Genomic DNA, 20,205 nt, shown 5'->3' on the forward strand with positions numbered 1-20,205 from the left:
ATTGTCCTGGCCGTCTGAATTGCGCTTACTGAACGTTCTCTCAGGTTGTTCAGCGTGGCCTGGTGCTTCACGAGTCCGCCAACTCCGTCACATGCATTTTTCCCATGTCCAGATGCAGAAAATAACCACTGGGCTTGTGGGCAATCGTCCTTTGCAAATTGGTGAAGCTGGTAGCGATTCTTGAAATGACTGGCGGCGCCGTCACTTACGTACGTCACGTACGAGTATACCGCAACGTTGTCTTCAACCCACTCCTTCACTTTTTCTAGAGCCAAGCAAGCGTGAGCGGCGTCGTGACACAGGTCCTCACTGATGATGGCAAAGCTGTTTGTAGATTTTCTTGTCGTTACTACACATGTAAATATCGAAACTTGTTTTTTTTTTCCAGTGATATGCTTGCATTTCGTCAGGAAGCACGATGGTCCAGTTTTCAGCAAAGTCAAAATGAAAGACAATGCTCCCGCGTTGCATGCACTGTTTTTCATCGTAGATCGCTTTACCTTGCGTTTGCCGGATATGGTTGTGAAGTACCCAACTTCCAACCGTCACTTGGATGACTTTTAGGAAAGTCTCAGGTTCCAAAGTTTTTTTCACAAGGTCGCCGGACTCCCATGTTGCAAGCACAATCTCTTCATCCTCCGGGATATCAAGTTCCTGGAGTGTAAGAAACTGGCCTTTTGGGCAGTGATCACAGTCTCCTTGAAGGCACAGTTCTGTTGCTGGGTCGCACAGAAATGCCGAGTTCATTTCACCAGTGTTGAATGTTGACCCTGTAACGTTCTCTAGAGCGGCAATACAAAGATAATAATCGGCGCAGCGCACACAAACGCACACTTCCTGGTGTGGAATACATTGGACCCATCTAGGGCGCATCGAATAAAATTTCGTTAGCCCAACGCCGGAATCGGGATGCTTGTCTTTGTATATACGGAAGGCCTCTCGTATTGAGCGTGTCATGAAGCGCTTTGGCACGAACGTTTTCTCTCCGTTGAGCATGACAGAGATGACGTCCTTCTGATTGGGACTTTGGCGCGAACATTGTAGCTCGTCTTTCGTGAAGTACTCTAGGGCAGCAGACAGGTTCCCAGGGCTCACCTTGCACCTCGTGTAAGGATCCGGCTCATACCACACGCCATGCTTTTCCTTGAGTTTTCGGGATTTACTGATGAGGTACATTGAGGCCTGTGGAATCATCTTTTGAACCTCATTCTTCGTCAGTGTTGACGGCAGGAGTGTAAGCAGTTGACAACGTTCCCGGAGAGAGGTGGCGGTTTCAAAGGCCTGCCGAAAGTTGTCCACCCACTCAGTGCATGTGGAGCACGTTGGTTCGGACGACCCCGATGGTGCGTCCCTGTCGTACGCAATACGTAGCCTTGAGCGTATATTCTTGACAGCAACCTGCTCCAGTTCTGTCTGCTTTCTCTTGACATAGGCAGGCCTGTCCCGACTTCTTACGACGCTTGGTTGTCTCAGCGGCGACACATCTGTAGGTAGTATGCTGCGATTTAGATCTTCAATTGCTTCTTCAGCTGGCACAAATATATCAGGGCACTGCTCTGAGCTTCACATCGAGATCTCCTTAGTGATGTGCATGAAGCAATGGTAGCACAAGAAGTCCGTCGCACTCACTTTGGTGGAACAGTCAGGCGGAAGAATTTGCTTCAACGAGTTTAGGTCCAACTCGCCAACACTTCGAAAATTCCGCTGCTTTGGTATAGTCTTTTTGTGTTTGCAAAAGTAATCTGCACAAAACACTCGTTCGGAGCTCCAGGACGTCTTCATAATGTATGCATAAATAATAGAAATTAAACCCCAACTGATGGCATATAATTGCCAAGTGAAAGAACTACTGGGTGCACAAGTGACAAGTCCGAGGCTGAGGAGCTCACTCACTGCAAACGTACATTTGAAAAGAGAGGTCACAACTGAGGCTGTCGGCAAAGCTTGATCCACGTCAAAGGAAGAAAGAGGGAAAGTCTCCAGACAAAAAAGTTGTGGTCAGCGGCCTTCGAAAAAGACTTTCCGGAATCGCACTGTCGTTCCTCCACGCGCTGAAATGAAAGCACCCGAGCTTGTACCACGTGGTTCATGACACAGCCTGAGCCATGTCGGCGACCGGTTCGCGAGGGGTTGGCGGTGGGGTTACGTTGATGGTCACTCGGATTAGCCCTTGCTGTACTGAGCTACCGCCTGCAGTGCCTTATCGCCGGCTGGTGTCAACAACGAGAACACACACACCCTGTCTACACCAAAACTACAAGCGTTCACCGCACACGCGTCGCCGCCGCTTTTAAGCTTTTGTGAAATTGCTTTCTTTTGCCGCGGAGAACCGCCTTATCTTAACTACGCGCCTGAAATCCTTCCAGGCGGGCGTACACAATATCAAGCGTTTCGAGAAATGCCCGTGGAGTAGAACTATGGGAAAATTCGGAGCCCGCGATGTCGATATCGTCGCCGTTGTGTTAGTACGCCGTCGCGTACTGCTGTCCCCCGTTGGGGGAGGGGGGGGGACGGTCTTACTACGATAACATGGCGACAGCGTTTACACTCTATGTATTTACGCGAGGCTCGAGTATTTGGGGATAATGCTGCCGGTTGGTGTGCCCCTTTGTGCCTGATATTATCGCCCGTGACGCCAGCGAGTGAGATGGCGACAGGCAAGACTGCTCAGTAAACAGGCGTCGGCGGCCATGTTTTGCTGGTTGAAGCGAACCCCCTTGTCCTTGACAGCGAGTGGGGAAATGCGAAAAAAAGATTGTATCGGCCGTTTTGCCAGAACTAGCGACGAGTGTCGTCTGCGGTTTCCGGCAACTATTTTGCCATAATCGTGAGCTTAGCGAGGCAATGATTTTTGCTAGCCACAGAACACTATATCACGCAGAAAGGGAATGCTTGAACATGTTTTTGTTCTGGATATATATCAGGGATATATATGAGAAAGAGAGAGAGAGAGATGAAGGTAGAGCGGAAGAGGGAATAGCATATAGTGTCGCAGGAGAATAAAGTAAACAAAGTTCCTAGTGGCCGATGGCTGCATGATCTTTTCTCGGATCACTAGTCCGTAATATGATACCTCTTTGTACACAGTAGTTTCTCCTTAATTTAAGTGTGTGAACGATTTCTTTAGTTATCATTGGCCTCATCTGAATAAAAATATATAAAAGATGTGTGTTGGTTTCATGAAACTGGAGCTCAGAGTCAGTTCTTGTATGAAACACTGCTAAGTGTAGGCTTTGAAAAAGGACCCTACTTTGGGGAGTTGTATCTTCTTTCTCAATAAAATGATGCAACATGTTTTTAATGGAAATGAATGCCAAAATATAGTATAACAGGTTATCTAAATTTTAAAAAAAATCGAGGGTGGTGGTTTTTTTTTATTCGCATCGGAATTTTTCTTTGTTTGATTTTTTTTCCATGTTTGACTAAATATATCCTAACTATTGTATCACACAGATACCTTAGTTATTTTTTAAATATTAGCTATGTATTGGTAGAATAATATATGCAAATTATATCATAATGATTAAATTATTTCATGAGATACAGACCTCCAAAGTTTGCCATTTGTCGTTCGAGCAGGCATGTTTGTCAATTTTTAGAAAAATAAATAAATTTTAAATAAATATGATTACTTTATATTACAAGCAAGCTATACCCATAGTTTGCGCCTAAAACGTATTAGAGTTCTCCTAATGTTATCGCTTTAGTTATTCACTCTCAAACGGGCCCCCTCCATCAGTGCGCGTTAATGCAACTGTCCACCACCTCATGCCTTACGATTTTTCCTGTCCCCAAGTATTTTTTCTAGTCAAAACTAAGTTTGGATTCGTTTATACCAGACACTAGACAATGTCATATAAAAACATCAGTTGATTTGAAAATGTCGACTAGCCATCCTTTGGTCGATCTTATCTGAAATCACCCATTTACAGTTTGGATTTTTAGGTTTTAGGCAGACATCATTAAGTTTTCGAACGTGCTACCAAGCGAGGACCACACAAAGTTGAACCCATAGATAAGTAACCAAAAAGTTAACGAAATCATGCTCTTCGTAAAGATATTGTTTTTATACTTTTAAAATTTACCTCTTAAAAATCAAATTAAAATTACCCCACAGAACAAAAAAAAAAAAGGAACGCAGTTCCTTTTTTTGTTCCAGTAAAAATGTAACGCGTTCCCGTTCCAGTTCCACCGATGCAAAATGAAACGGCGTCGTTCCTTCGTTCCTCCTAATAGGAACACGTTACAGGAACGCCGTTCCCTACAACACTGTACGTCAGGTACTTAGCGGTTACCGAGTGGCAGTGGTTATCATTCATCCTTATCACAAGTATATGTTTTATTCACTAATATCAGAAGCGTTTTCAGAAACCCCATCGAAATTTCTTCTGCTATTGATTGCTGCTCTGCCGATATTGTCGTGCTGACAGAGACATGGCTTCACAGTAACATTCGTAATAACGAAATTGTTTACTCTTGCAACCAGTTTCATTTCTAAAGACGCGATATGGAAGCTAAACAAGGTGGTGGTGTACTAATAGCTATTAAAAGAGAATTTGAGTTTATCGCGCTTCATATATCGTCAAGCTTGGAAATCATCTCGGTGTCTGTAAAGCTAACTCAATGTAGAATTTGTTTTCGGGGTTCGCTATTGCCCCCGATCGCTTCATCTAGCTTTGTGATGCTATACTCATTGTCATAACATTGTACCCATCATCCCCTGTATTCTTGCTGGGTGATTTCAATTATCCAATTATCAATTGTGCGGTCAACGTCCTCCCCTTCCCTAAGTTCTTTCTCGTCTGTTTGTCAGGAATTTTTTGAGTCATGTTCATATTTCAAATTTAAACAGATTGTTTCCAGACCAACCAGAATTACACCGACAACTGTGAGCCTGTTGGATTTGGTATTACCTACCTGCCCTGAAATATGCTCAGAAGTAACGTAGATGCCAAAAATAAGTGATTTCTCTCTGCTAAATTTTGCTGTGACTATTCCTGTGCTGAAGTTTTTTAATAATAGGACCAAAGTTCTGCGTAATTATCGCAATGCTGACTTTAACCAAATCAATTATGAACTGTTTTTATTTCTACATACTTTTCTAAACGGATTCGAAGAACGCTCAGTCGAATGTAACTGTACTATTGAAAACGAAGATGACAGAGCTTGCTAACTGTGATGTTCCTGACATACACACTCGTAAATAAAGAAGAAGTGTTGGGGGAGTTCGAGAGATCGAGGCAGGATCTCGGGGCACAACGCTTATGGAATGGCTATGGTTCTGGTCTCAATCATTGACGTCCTAACATAACACTAACCGTTTTATTCCAGTTGGTGTAATGAGTTACAATCCAGAAGCACCTTGGTATAACTCATTTATTAAGCGCCTCTCCAATCGAAAAAACACGCCTATAAAGAACTGCAAAAACGTCTTGCGACCAATATTGATGATCTATATATCGTACCGCGGCTGATGAATACGATTCTGCTGTTAAATCAGCGAAATAAAATTTTCTAACCAATATGCTACGGAATATGGTGCTTAATAATCCAAGAAAATTTTGGAATGTAGATAATCCAACTGACAATTCGCGAATTGTACTAACAAATTTGGATGGTGAACCAATTGATGACGAAGAGTGTCCCAGTATACTTAACAACGTGTTTTCTAGTGCTTTTTCGGGTGTTTCTTCTGCTGTTTTGCTTTCATTTAGTATGAACCCATGGAACCTATGTTGACTAATGATAAAAGTATTGCTAAAGTTATTGATTCTCTCCAGTTTTTCTCTTCCGCTGGTGTTGATTGTATTACTCCTATGCTTTTAATAAACACCATATCCTATTTCTTTGTCGCCCTCGCTAAAATTTTTCAGTGATCACTCGACTCTGGTGAGCTTCCGGAAAACTGAAAGATAGAGAGGGTGGTTCCCGTACATAAAAATAGTAGTAAACATTCACCCTACAACTACAGGCCCATATCAATCACTAGCGTCCCATGCAAGATTCTTGAAAACGTGCTTTTCTCCCATATCCGAACTTATTTGGAATCAAATTCATTTTTTTCACCGCGCTCAATACGGCTTTCGCAAATCATTTTCATGCGAGACGCAATTGGTTTTACACACCTACGAGCTGCAAACCTTACTCGATAATCAATCATTCGCTGACTGCATATATTAAGATTTTGCGAAGGCATTCGATAAGGTCTCTCACCAGCTCCTGCTACTAAAGCTAAAACAAAATAGGTATTAAAATAGCATAGTAGTACTTTCTAACTCATCGTCAGCAATTCATCACCACTAATGACGTCAGCTCAGATTTTCACCCTGTAACTCCTGGCGTACCTCAAGGTTCTGTCCTTGCACCATTACTTTGTCTTGTTTATGTCAACGACCTGCCACCAAATTGTATATCATCTTCGATCCATCTATTCGCAGATAATTGTGTTCTTTTCCGGGAAACAACTACTAGCAATGATGTGCATGCGCTGCAATTTGATATTACTGCTATCAATTCTTGGTCCGAAACGTGGCATATCACGCTAAATGTTAAAAAGTACAAACTCATGCGAAGCTCTCGCTGCCACGATAACTTACCCACCATATCACCTTACACCACATTCCAAAAAACGCTCCTAGGCCGCCGCCATGTTGCTGATGCTGGTGCAGCTGGTGAGACTCTCGCGCCCTCTAACAGCTAGAAATTTTTTGCCACTCTCTTAAACTGTGAAGACACGCTTAGCGCGGTTCTCTACCTACGTTTTTGCGGTTTTGGGGTACGTATAATATATTGTTCGAATGTTAAAACTTGCTAAATTGTATGTCCGTGTCTTGTCCAGCGGTAAACACGTTACTTGTGAGCGTGAAAAATGCATGACTTTCGGCTATATTCGGTTGTAAATTATTTTCGGCAGCTAAGCGCTTTGTTGTTTGACACAACAACAATTGCCTTTTTTTCAAATATGGTACGATACTTTCTCAACGACCTCGGGAAAATACATGGACCGTGAAACACAAAATACAACGAGAAAAGTCAAGAACTTAGCCGCCAGCAGTGTTTGAAACTATGCCTACGCAGGCTGCGCCTATCGAAATTCACAGTTCACTCGGTTAGGGTCAGCAGGGACGCCGGTGAGAGTCCAGCCTCTAACCCAGTGACTGGGCTCGAAAACAGTTTGCTGCCCCTGGGTTCGAGTGTTGCTTGGAAAGGTGTATAGACCTTTTCTGTGTACTCTCGTCCCCAACCACCTAATAGGCGTATCCGGTATGGGCGACGAAAAAATAATCCAACGTTTCAACCTGCAAATAGTAAAAAAATAAAGGGGATGGCAAAACGAGAAAGTGTGACGGTTACGCTTATATCTTAAATGCCTTCTATTGGCGTGGAAAAGGCAAAACAATGTTTCCGCCCATACTGGGAGTGACGTCAATTCAAGTGGCGGCGCACTTGCAGAAAAGGTCTAGCAGCCTGCTCGAATTTGTCCAATCATACAAGTATTTAGGCGTTCACATTACTTCTAATCTTAGCTGGCAAAATCATATCAATTTCATTACAAACAAAGCTAACCGTATGCTAGGGTACTTAAAAGTAACTTTCACTCGGCTGCTACTCCTCTTAAGTTATTGTTCTACAAAACAATTATGCGTTCACAACTGGAATATGCTTCATCGATTAGGGACCCTGGCGTCGGAATTCTTGTTAACCAGTTGGAACGGATTCAAAAGAACTCAGCACGGTTCATATACTCTAATTACCAACGACCTGCTAGTGTGTCCTCAATGAAATCTAACCTATATCTTTCATTTCTAGCATCACGACGCAAAAATGCACGACTTCGTTTATTTCATACAATTTTTCATCACACCACTTTACGTGATGAGCTGTTGACATAGATCGTTACGGGGTGATCACCTTCACAAGGTAGGGGTGATTTCACTCAATACTAATTCCTTTTTTTTTTTTTGTTCTTTCATCCCACGCACCTCTAATGGCTGGAACCGCCTTGCCTATCTAATAGCCACTATTGATAATTTCGATTTGTTTCAACTTGCTTTTCAGAATCTAACTGAATGATTTCATGCAATGGTACTTGTATAAGTCAGACATCTTTTATAGATTTTGTTGTATATATGTGTGTGTGTGTAGGATAGTGGACTGGATATTTTTGAAGTGTTTCAGTCATTTGTATCCATTGTTTGTTTTTTTGTAATTTCCTTTTGTCCCTATCACTCTCCTCTATAATGCTGATGCCTTGAGGGTAAATATAATAATAAATAAAATAAATAGCATATAGGTGAGAGTGGACAGCCCTACTTAAGCCCTTTTTTTCTTTTTGCGGGCTGTATACTTTCTGCTTCCCATGTTATACCTACCTCATTGTCGGTGTACACCTGCTGAAGAAACCTAACCAACTTTTCATCTAATTTATACTACTTCAGCTGGCCCCATTGTTTTTCCTGGCTCACGTTGTGGGACGTTCCCTTGATGTCCAAAAAAGCTAGCCACAAAGGAGTTTGGTTATTTGTTGCTATTTCTATACAATCTCTGGCGACGAATAAGTTATCTTCCAGTCTTCTATCTCTTCGGAATTCGTTTTGGAGCTCACCCAGTATTTGCATATCTTCTGCCGATTCCTCCATTATTTATATCCGCTTTACTGTCTTCATAGCTAATCTGTATATAACCGAAGTTACAGTTACTGGACGATATGCCTTAATGTTGTCTTTGTTTCCTTTGTATTTATATATTAGTCTCATTTTACTTAGTTTCCAATCATTAATAACCTCTCCTCCCATAATTAGTTGATTAATAACATTCCGTAACTTCAATTTGGTTGTTTTTTCTAGTTTCCTAATGAGTACCATCGGTATGTCGTCTAGGCCTGCCGCTGTACCTTCTGGAATTTCTGCCTTATCCCATTATGTTGTGGTTGTCTCCATTGCTGCACAATTCTGCCCCTTCTCGACACTGCTGATGTGAGTAATTTCCACTGTCCCCCTCTGCTCAAGCTGGGATAAAGCCTCCACGATTGTCCGCCTAATATATTCCAGTGACTCTTCCCACTTTTCTCTTCTTTCTTCCTGTGCAGTCCGTATGTGTTGGAAACTGTTCAATCCCAACTTACGTAGACAGCCGTATTAAAACTTAACAACTCTCGCAGTCGATGGGATTCTCAACTCCAGCATGAAGGTTGATCTACCCCCGCTCTTTCTACAGTCGCCAGGGAAGCCTCCGATTCCCTGGGAAGAATGGTACGCAATTTTTGAAATATTCGTGATTGCTTCCGGTGGATAAATGATGGATGCGGCGGAAGACTGCCATTGTACTCATCTCGCTCGGAGTGTAAGGTCAGCGGACTTACCGCGAGCTGTTAGAACAACCTCCCACCATGGCAACTACTCCTGATACATCTGCAAGTACCTCTGCTGCCGCCGGGTCATCGGGCGCTTCTGCGCGACACGTTTCAACAGCCTATGATGCAGTGGTAGCAAAGTTGCGAAAATTCTTCACGCCGGTCATCAACAAAACGGTCGAGAGATTTGTGTTTCGTTCCCGCGTTCAAATGTATGGTGAGACAGTGCAAGAATACGTCACTGCCCTTCGAGGCCTTGCAACCAACTGCAAGCTCGGCACGATGACCGAAGACATGATTTGCGATCAACTAGTCGAGAAAACGATTCATCTCAAAGTTTGAAACCGGTTACTCCTGGAACCTGAGCTTTCCCTCGAATCAGCTCTTACCGTAGCTTCGCAGGTATAACACGTGATGAGGGAGGCCAAGCCTTTCACGCAAGAGAAGGGGTCAAACTCTCAAGTGGCCAGAGGTACAGGCAACTTACAATCCGCTACGGGAGCAATACCCAAGCAAAGGTCATCCGGAAGTTGCTACAGGTCCGGTTCATCCCAGCACTTAGTGGACCACCCTAACTGCCCTGCAAAGACTCAAATCTGCAGGTAATGTAAAAAGACGGGGCACTTCGCCGCTGTTTGCAAGCAGATAGTTTCTCAGGCAAAATACCAAGTAAGGAGCATTGGACAAACACAGGTGTTCAATATAAGAGTCCCCGGACAGTCAATTCATTGCTAGATACTTTTGTCTCACGTCCTCATGTGACGTCTCGTCGATACGGGTTCCTCCGGTTCCGAAAACACTTTCATCAATACAAGTTGCAACCGCCGACTACAGCACTTAATGACTACTCGGGAAAGGGCATTCCCCTTCTGGGAAAATTTGATTCACCGGTACTGTTCGCACAAAGGCAAGGCAACTGCACATTTCATCTGGTGCGAACAGGCACGGTCATAATGGGGCTAAATGCCTTACACACCTTAAACATACAATTGAACTTTGCTTCTCCGACCCGTGGACAACTGGCAGCTGTTTGAGCAAACGATCTTCCAGAGATCGCGAAAAACTTCCACACCCTCTTTTCCGAAGGTCTAAGCCACGCCAAAGGATACGTCCACAAAGTGAAGACGAAAACTTCGGTCAGTCCCGTACAACAAAAGCTACGAAGACTGCCTTTCGCGGTGAGTGAGAAGGTTTCAGAAGAACTAACAAACCTGGAAGACTCCCGTGTAATCGAACCCATCGACGCTTCGGAGTGGGTCTCCGTCATAGTGGTTGCTCGGAAGGAGGATGGAGATATCCGCCTTGGTGTTGACTTGTGCAAGCCTTAAGCGTGTTTCACATGCAGCGATTTTGGCTCTAAAGCGGCGCGATTTCTGCCGTCGCGGCGCTCGTGCCGCAGAATTGCTGGTGCTGGCCAGAGCGCCGCGACGGCAGAAATCGCGCCGCTCTTGGGCCAAAACCGCTGCATGTGAACTAGGCTTAACACCTCGGTTGTCCTGGATTCTCATCCTCTTCCGTGTCCCGTCGAGCTCCCTCAAGAGCTTTCAGATGCTCAGGTCTTCACCAAGCTCGTCAGCGTACCGCCAAATGGAACTGGCAGAGAAAAGTAGGGACCTTACAGCATTCGTGACACACGAAGAACTCTATAGGTTCACCAGGGTTTGCTTCGCGTTCGCTTCCGCCGCCCCAGCGTTTCAAAAGATGCTTGACAGTATCCTCCGAGGTACTCGAGGTACCATCGCCTACCTCGATGAAGTGATAATTTTGGGGCGCACAACTAGAGAACATGACGGCCGTCTGACATAATATCTTAGCCGCCTACAAGACACAGATTTGAAGTTAAACAGAGAGAAATGCATTTTTCAGCGCAATAACTAAAATTTCTTGGACATGAACTAACACTTCAGGAGATCCGGCCATGTCAAGATAACATAGAAGCAATCATGCAAGCTTCTACTCTTACTGACGCTACGTCATTAAGGTCGTTGCTCGGCCTGTTAACCTACTACTTCAAATTTGTTCCCAACTTCGCAACGATCGTGGAACCACTACACGAGCTCTTGCGGAACGATGTCCCCTTCCAGTGGCGAAGTAAACAAGACGAAGCCTTCGCTACTGTCAAAGATCTAATCCGGAACTGCGTGCCGCTCACAGTTTTCGATGTGGCGTTGACTACCATCATCACAACAGACGCATCAAGTTACGGATTATGTGCCGTTTTGCAACACGTACACCCAGAAGGGATTCATACCGTCGCATTCGCATCTCGAACACTTTCTAGCGCCGAACGTAACTACTCTGCAGGAAAGAAGGAGGCGTTGGCGTGCCTCTGAGCGTGCAAGAAATGACACTTTTTTTTCTTTTCGGTCACCACTTCACACTCAGACAGACCACCAGGTTCTCGTCGCGCTCCTTTCTACACAAAGAAGTGGTCGAAAACCAATGAGAATAGCCAGGTGGGCTATGCGAGTTCTTAAATACGACTATGAGATACATTACCGAAAAGGGAGTGAGAATGTAATAGCGAATATACTCTCTCGTTTGCCTGTGCCGAACTCATCGGTCCAGATCGAAATACACGACAACAATGAAGAGTTTACTTGCCTCGAACGTGGTCTCTGCCCAATTGACCTAGCAGCTAGGGCCAAGGATGATACAATGTATCAATGATAATACAATGTAAAAAGTATCGGGTGATACAATGTATCAACACATAATGGGGTCTCGAACAACAATGGGACTCAGCATTATCTCCATTCTACAAGGTACGAGAGGAACACTCATTCGTGGACAGTCTAGTGCTACGCGGAGAAGCATTGATTCCTCCAGATTCACTACGACGTCGACTCATTGACCTCGCGCGCGAATCACATCCGGGAATTGTGCGAACCAAACAACGCCTGCGTCAGCCTTTCTGGTAGCCTAAGATGGACATTGAAGTCGACGTCAAAGACTGGCACACGTACCAGACAGATGGCAAGACAGCGATGACATCTGCACCACCACTACAACCGGTTCCATTTCCATAAGGCGCATGGAAACAACTCGTAATAGATATTGTCGGACCGTTTTACAAATTTCCTTTTCAATTCAGATTTGCAATCACAATGGTTGACTATTTCAGTAAGTGAACAGAGGTAGCTTTCTACAGCCAAGCGACGACTGAAGCTATATGTGACTTCCTTATTACAATCTTCAGCCGGGGAGATATCCAGAGGTGATTGTATCCGACCATGGTCCACAGTTCCAATCACGCATCTTCCGGGAGTTTCTGAATTCCAGAGAGATTTCCCACCGTCGGCCTGCGATCTACCATCCACAGGCCAAAGGTCAGGTTAAAAGATTTAACCGGGTTCTTAAGGATATTGTCGACTGCGCCAATTGTTGAATTTTAATACGGCTGCCTATACGTAAGGCAGGACTCTAGCACGACTAAACAGCCAGTCCTTCCACCTCGTGCTCCTCGTCCCCTTCTTCTTTACACCAGCGGTCAGGGTCCGCTCGTGCACACAACAGAAATCCTCTGTCTCTCTCCCTGCGCTCTAACATGCTCCCAAAACTTTTTTGCCGCATTCCTTTTTTTTATTAATATTGTTTCCATCATCCCTTGCACTCTCAATTTTGACCTTTATTAAAGCTGATGTCTCCTTTTCCGCTCTTGGAAGTTCTCCTATTTCGATGCTATTTCATCTGGCAAGGCTTCCCTTTTCTTTTTCCCCTCCAATGTCTTTTGGCGCCGCAATATTGCGACGCCAAGAGACATTGGTGGACAAAGCGGCCATATTTATGGCTGCTTTGACTGAGTGAGTGAAAAGACGTTTATTGACACTGGTGGATAGAGGAGTCAACTTATTGACAAGTTTAAGGATGGTTGGTTAGGCGGGACATTGGCGATTTACATAACTCCGGTACAGCTGTGGTCCCGCCGTGGGGGAACGACCCCCTTATATGTGCATATCCAGCCCGGTCTCGCTCAGGTAACTGAGCAGGCCGGACAGGACCGCGACGCGCTTGTCCCTTTCTCCCTCAGGTCGACACCAGGCTTCGAAGGAGGTGGGGCGGAGTTGTTGGTCTAACGCGTCCAGGGCTTTCGTTCTCTCCTCGTGGAAGTTTGGGCACTCCCATACGAGGTGATGCTCGTCGCACTCTACGTCGCGATTTGTGCAGTAGATGCAGCCCTTTGAGCAGGCTTCCTCTTCTCGCCGCAGCTTTCTTGATAACAAGCTGTAGTCGTGGTCTATTGCAATCGAAGCGCCGTCAACTCTCTTCTTCCTCTCGCGGGCCGCCCGCTCCCATCGCTGGGTGCGGGCCGGCGTGATGGCGGCGTGGGCCCTGAGTCTTCGCAGCTTGACCGTCTGATGCCGTCGAAAGAAACCCAAAGGAATGCTCGCTTCAGGGAGCTCGCCTTTGGCATTGAGCTTCATCTTTACTTCTTTTTAGAGCGCAGCTCTTAGGGGCCCGTTTCCAGCCTGAGCGGCGTCGCCGTTGGCGTCGGCGTCGCCGTCGCCGTCGGCGTCGGCGTCGCCGTCGCCGTCGGCGTCGGCGTCGGCGTAACCGCGCCCCTCCCTCTCCTCCTCCCTTTCCTTCTCCCCCTCCTCCTCCCCTCCTCCTCCTCCCCCTTCTCCCCTCCCCTCCTCCTCCCCCTCTTCCTCCTCCCCCTCCTCCCCCTCCTTCTCCTCCTCCTCCCCTCATTGTCCGGCTTGAGCGGCAAGGAGGAAAGCAGTGCGAAGGTGGAGGAGGGGGGAGGAGAGACGAGGAGCCGGAGGCGAGGGGGGAGGAGGAGCTTGAAGGACGAGGAGGTGGTAAAGGAGAGGGAGTGGGAGCGGGAGGCGAGGAGGACTAGCAGGCATGATCACGAGGGAGGAGGAGGAATATACCCTCCACTCCTCCTCCTCAAGAGCTGCGCTCCAATTCGGCGTTACAGGAAGTTGTAAACGGCTTTCACTTTTTTCATCGCCAGTTTAATGTTGAGGACGGTGCCCTCGGGGTCGTATAAGTTGAAAACGGACGATGGCGGTAGCACAAAGGGGGCCGCAACCGGGTCCTGGCGTCGAAGGTCGATACGATTAAGCTCTTCGATCGCCGCCCGGTGTGCCTTCTCGTTACCGTCTATGCCCGCGTGACCAGGAATCCACTCTACGCTTATGGAGAGTGGGTTCGGGTCGCGTCGCTCCAGTTCATGCGCTAGCCGGAAGATCTCTCCGACTGCGGCGTGTGCCTTGACCTGCGTTCTAAGTGCCCTCACGGTTGCCTGGGAGTCCGTGAAAACGCGCAATTTGTGAAATACATCGCTTGATGACACTGCCGTGTCCTTGATGGCTTCGAGTACGGCATTTACTTCGGCTTCCTGCGCGGATCCACAGTGTTGCAGTTCCTTGCATTTCGTCACGTGTTCATAATGCCATGCCGCTGTGGTCGCCACTCCATCCTTGAACGCGGCATCGACGTATACTCGAAGTTCGTCGTCGCCGTCGCCTCCCTTCTCTTCGTGCCGCCGGGCAAACTTGCGTCTTCTACCGGCGTTAGTCGTTGAATTCATCCTTCTCGGGATTGGACAGGCCGGGGTGACCATCGTCTTCTGCCATGGTGGGATGGGGTCCGGTATTAGTGACTGAGCGGTCTGCGCGCACAGAGAGCTCCACGGAGGCATGAGTTCTAATAGGGCCCTGCCCTGTCGGGTGTGCGCCAGTTTGGCACCGTAGGTTCGCTCCTGATTCTGCTCGATCTCTTCAAGGGAGAGCATCGGGACTGCTTCGTGCAGTAGGTCCAGGCGTGTGCACTTCGGCAAGCCCGAGATGCAGCGTCGTGCGTCGTTAATCAATGTTTCCAGTTTGGCCCGCTGAGCGGTGTTGAATTTGTAGAAACGGAGGCCGTACGAGATCTTGGATATAAGGGCGGCTTGGACCACGGTCTTCGCTAATCTTTCTCCCAGGCCCCCGGCCCGTGTCGCTAAGCGTCGGACGATCGAAAGTCCTTTCTTCCACGTGCTTCGCATACGTTCGATCCAGGTGCTTGGGTTGCCGCCCGAGTGGACGTTCACCCCTAGAATGGAGTGCTCGGCCACTTTGTCGATCTTCTGACCGTCAAAGCGCAGGTCCGCGTCGATCTTTTCCCAGCCTTTGCCAAAGGCTAAGTATCTTGTCTTTTCAGGTGACGGGTTGAGACCGACCTCCTTCAGGAAGTCGCTCACCACGTCAAGGGCCCTTTGGATCGTTGTCTCGGGAGGGGGCGCGTTGTCACTTCCCATAGTCCACGCCGTGATGTCGTCCGCGTAGACTGTGAATGCCAAGTCCGGAATGACGGCGAGCCGCCATAGGAGCGGCGCCATCGCCAGGTTGAAGAGCACCGGTGAAAGCACTGCTCCTTGTGGCACGCCTATTTCATTCGTCTTCTGTTCGCTGCTACAGTGCTTGCCGGTCTTGACCAGGTACTTTCGTCCGCTCAGGAAGGCCTTGATGAAGTTCAGGGGTCTGCCCCGCACACCCAGTTTTCGGGCCGTGTCAATAACCGTCGCGTGAGGTAGGGTGTCGAAAGCTTTTTTAATGTCCACTGCTACCAGGAGTTGTGGGTGGCAATGCGTTGGCCGATTCACCAAGTACTCCCGAATGAGGACTAAGCTGTCCTGCGTGCCAAGGTTCTTGCGGAACCCCGTCTGGGCGGGATGCAACACTTCTCTTTTATGCTCAATTATCCAATCGATGCGCGCGAGCACCATACGCTCCATCAGTTTGCTGAGAACAGATGTAAGCGAAATTGGGCGCACGTTGCTCGCGCAGTCCGGCTTCTTCCCTGGTTTGGGTATGGGGCACACCCAGGACAGTTTCCACTTTTCGGGTATGTTTCCCTCGTGCCACGCGTTGTTGATCGATTTCAGCAAGTTATGTTTGACCACCTCCGGGAGGTTTTTGAGCATGGAGTTGGTAATCCCGTCAGGGCCCGCCGCACTCCGCTCGTTGCCTTTGTCGATGGCTGCCTCCATTTCCCACATAGTAAAATCTGCTTCGTACTCTTCGGCTTTCGATTCTTCGGGTTCATAAATTTTGGGGTCCGGGCTCGTGGCTGGCTGCGGGAAGAAGACATCTCCGATCTCGTCCAGTATCTGTGTGATTTCCTTGCCTTGCGCGAGGGCCATGTTTGGTGCTGTGTTGCCGCCTTTGCTCTTGCCCAGCATCGCGTTACAGACAGCCCACATGCGTCTGAGTGACGTCCGTTCGTTGAACTCTTCGCAAGACTTGATCCAGTCGTCCCTGCACAGCCTGCTGGCGTGTCGCTGCGCCTCCTTCGCGTACCTGTTGGCCTTGCGAATATCCCGTCGTTTGCGGGTCCGACGGTAGCGTCTCAGGTGGTTGGTTCTTTTGCGCCATAGGGATAGTAATCTGGTATCCGGAATGGGCGCTTCTTTTTCGATTAGGGTTTCGACTGTTGCGGCCTTGGCCGCGTCCCTAATCAGTTTTGTCAGGTCATCTAATTTGGTGCCCGTGGATCCTTCTAGAATGGTGCGAAAGTCGTCCCACACTGTAGTCTTTGCCGTCCTATGCTTCTTGTGTCGCTTTGCCCTGCCGACGATACACGTCTCAATAGGGTGGTGGTCGCTGCCCCACGCGTCCTCGAAAACTCTCCATTCGATGTTCCTTGCAGTATGAGGGTCGGCCCAAGTTAGATCAGGCGTGGTGTCTTGTTGGTTGATACTGGGCGCGGTCCGCGTCTTGGTGCCCGGTTCATTGATCAGGACGAGTCCCATATCGGTGGCCCTGCGCAGCAGCTCGGCACCTCGTGCTGACGATTTCGCGTAGCCCCATTCTTCGTGTTCGGCATTAAAGTCTCCTCCGACGAGAATCGCGTGCTTTCTCTTCTTACCGTACTCTCGTACCAGCTTCTCCACCCAGCCGTGGTCGATCTCCGCTCTCGTTTTCCTTGCCGTCGAAGTCCTAGGCCGGTAGTACACTGACACCACCAGGATCGGGCCGTCGCACTCGCTCTCCACCAGGACGGCCACTACCTCTTGCGAGTCGGTGCACCATTCCCGCGTGTCCACTTGCTGTTGGGGTAGGTCTTTGCGAACCAAAATAGCGACTTGCGGTTGCACTCTGGTCTTGCCTTTAACGGTCAGCGTCACACTCGGTTGGTCGTACTTGATGTAGCCCGTCAGTTTGATATCGGCCTCGTGGGTTTCCTGAAGCATAATAGCGTCTACAGGAATCTTTCGTTCGTGTAATCGTAGCTTGAGTTCGGACTTTTTGCCGCGCAGCCCCCGGCAGTTCCATTGAAGGGCGGTAAACGTCTTCTCGTTCTTGTAACGTCTTTGGTGTTGGCTCATAATTGGTTTATTGGGCCGGGGCCGCCGTCCCTATCCCATGCTGGGTAAACATAATCTGTAGTTGTTGCTGCATCTGCTGCATCATGACTTGTTGCTGTTGCTGAAGTTGCTGCTGGAGCTGTTGTTGCCACTGTTGTATTCTGTTCTCTACGAGTTGTAGGAGATCACCGCCGCTTGGGGTCGTGCCGGGAAGGCTGCCTGAGTCTCGCGGGTTAGGTTGCGTCGGCGGCACGTTCCGCGGCGGGTATTGTTGTCGATCTTGTTGTGGTGCGGCCACAGCGGCTTCACTGTTTGTTGATTTTGCCTTGGTGGCTGCGACTTCGGCTTCTTTCTTCTTTTGTTCCAGGACTTGTTCGTAAGTTACGGGGCAGCGTTGGCTCCGGCGACGTGCTTCGTCGGTCTTCTGTTGCTCAATTCGGAGTCGCTGCTCGGCTTCTCGTTTACGTTTTCGGTCAGCTTCGGCCGTGGCCTTGGCTTGCGCTCGACGGGTCTCTTGTTCCTGACGGAGTTGATTTTCGTACTCCATCTCCAATTGTTGAATCTTCTGCAGTATTCTGCTGCTACTCTCCCTAAGTTGGGCTAGTTCCGTCGCCAGTCTGCTGCTGCAGCCGCTGGGCGTGCCTAAATGGGAGACAGAGTCCATGTTCATTGCCTTCGAATCTAGTGCTTGTCTGTAAGTCGGTTTTGGCTTTCGCTGTTCGGCCTGTTGCTGCTCCTGCGGTGTGAGGGGGGGGAAATCGTCCGGGTTATATGGAGCCCGGTTGGAGGCCCCGCCTTTTTTTGCAGCGGTGGACACCGGGCCGCCGCCATGGTTGCGTCTACCGTCCGCCGCTCTCTTCTGGAGTTTGTCGTCCGCTCGGTTCCTGGCTTGACACGCTTCGATTTCGAAAACCGTGTGGCCAGTTTTCTTGCAGTTGGGGCAGTACTTGCCCTGGCAGGGTTGGTTGTTGGGGTGGACTTCACCGCAAGTTTTGCAGCGTTGTTTGCGCGTGCAGACCGTGGCCTTGTGTCCCAGTCCATGGCACTGTAGGCAGACGACTGCTGTAGGCTTGTAGGGAAACACGTTATGGTACCTTCCGAAAAGTCGGAGGCTCCTTGGGATACCTTGACCTTCAAATGTGATTAAGTACGTTCCGTTCTTGCCTATGGGTCTGGCGTGGATGATGTCGTGGTAGTCCGCTATGGCGTTCTCGACAATGCCGCGTGCCGCGTCGCCGGGTGAAACGCCGTGTATCACTCCTCTCGGTTGGCTGCCGGTTGTGGATCTGTAGACCGTCACTTCGATCTTCTTGTCGGGATCCTCAGTGGGTAGCTCCTTGAGCGCCATGAGGTCCTGAGCGTGTTGTTCCGTTCGCACGGTAACTGCGATGGAGTTGTTCCTGTTGCTGACAGCGTATCCGATCTGATCGTTTTCGCACGGCGAACTTAGGATTTTTCGAAAAGTGCTCCACAGGAGCCATGAGTCCGTATTGGTGATATTCACAGCCGCGGTAGGCTTGATAATGACAGTGTACCTTGGTCCGTCCTGTCATTGCTGGCGCCGGCTGGGCCGGCTTCCGCGCTGAAACTTTTGCTTGTGATAGTTAGGAATTTGCCACTCCTCGTTGCTGCTGCCGTATTCGTCATTGCAGCCGCTTCTTTCCATGTCCTCTTCTTTTGCCTCGATAATGGTGTCTTCCTTTGTCAAGTCTTCCCCTTTACGCTTCTTTGATACCGACGATTCCCTTATTCTGGGGGTTTCTTCACCGCTGGCTTTGCCTAGCGGATTCCCGGCTTCTATCTCCATTCTCGAAGTTTCCGCTGTAATGCGCGATGGGCCGCCGCTCACGGAAGCCGCGATTGATCCGTTGACTTGACTCGAGGTCATGATGTCGTCAGGTACCGGCCCCGTGGACGATGCTTCGCCTCCTCCGGTTAGGCCTAGTACTGGCGGCCGCTGGAATGGTCTGCCGCCATCACTGGTAGTCGTAATTATTGGTCTATGAATGACAGTTCTCTCACCCGATTTCGACGAATCGATTATCAGCGAGATCCTTGAAGCTTCCAATCCTTCGTAGAAACGTTTGACGCCAAAAGAAGCGCCAGAAAAACCGAAAAGATAGAGTGAAAAGAGCTCGATGAGACACGTCCGATCGCCTCTGTGTCTTCTTCTTTCTCCTGCTTTGACTTCCTTCCAACCAGATTTTTGGTTGCGTCTTCATTTTTGTTTTCCTCTTTGTTTAATTCGATGCTTCTCTATTTTTTTTAAAGATTTCTATTATATCCTTATATATATATATAGACTGCCAAATACTACAAATCAATTTATTACGTTTTATTGATTTGGATTAACATTGTTTATAATTACTAATTTCAAAAATTTACGATAATTTTTTTTTGCTCCTGTTCTGAATATTTTTAATACCCTTCATAGTAACTCTTCCTCTTCCACACGAACATCAACAAGAAGAAGAGGACATTTCACAACCATTCACCCTGAAGAAAAGCGGTCCCCGCTTGAAACGTTGGTGCTGTAAAGAAAGGCCTTTCCTGGAAC

General features: G+C 48.0%; 1 protein-coding gene across 1 annotated transcript; it reads right to left on the reverse strand.

Annotated features, from left to right (window-relative positions):
* Positions 1–13,296: 13,296 nt before the first annotated feature.
* Positions 13,297–17,330, reverse strand: LOC121834784. The gene is made up of 2 exons (XM_042288563.1): positions 14,289–17,330; positions 13,297–13,776 (listed from the first exon to the last, which is right to left on the reverse strand). The coding sequence occupies exons 1-2, from the start codon at positions 17,091–17,093 to the stop codon at positions 13,297–13,299; spliced, it is 3,285 nt and encodes a 1,094-aa protein (XP_042144497.1). The 5' UTR covers positions 17,094–17,330.
* Positions 17,331–20,205: the final 2,875 nt, after the last annotated feature.

The sequence above is a fragment of the Ixodes scapularis genome, unplaced genomic scaffold (assembly GCF_016920785.2).
Source record: "Ixodes scapularis isolate PalLabHiFi unplaced genomic scaffold, ASM1692078v2 PGA_scaffold0__279_contigs__length_252992795, whole genome shotgun sequence".
In the NCBI taxonomy this organism is placed as follows: Eukaryota; Metazoa; Arthropoda; class Arachnida; order Ixodida; family Ixodidae; genus Ixodes; species Ixodes scapularis.

What these genes read in the sequence shown, in the direction of transcription:
- LOC121834784 (XM_042288563.1), bottom strand. Translation starts at nt 17,093, where the DNA reads ATGGGACTCGTCCTGATCAATGAACCGGGCACCAAGACGCGGACCGCG. An exon ending in CGATGAAAAAAGTGAAAGCC is followed by an intron (nt 13,777 to 14,288) that starts GTTTACAACTTC and finishes AAAGAAGTAAAG; the next exon opens with ATGAAGCTCAATGCCAAAGG.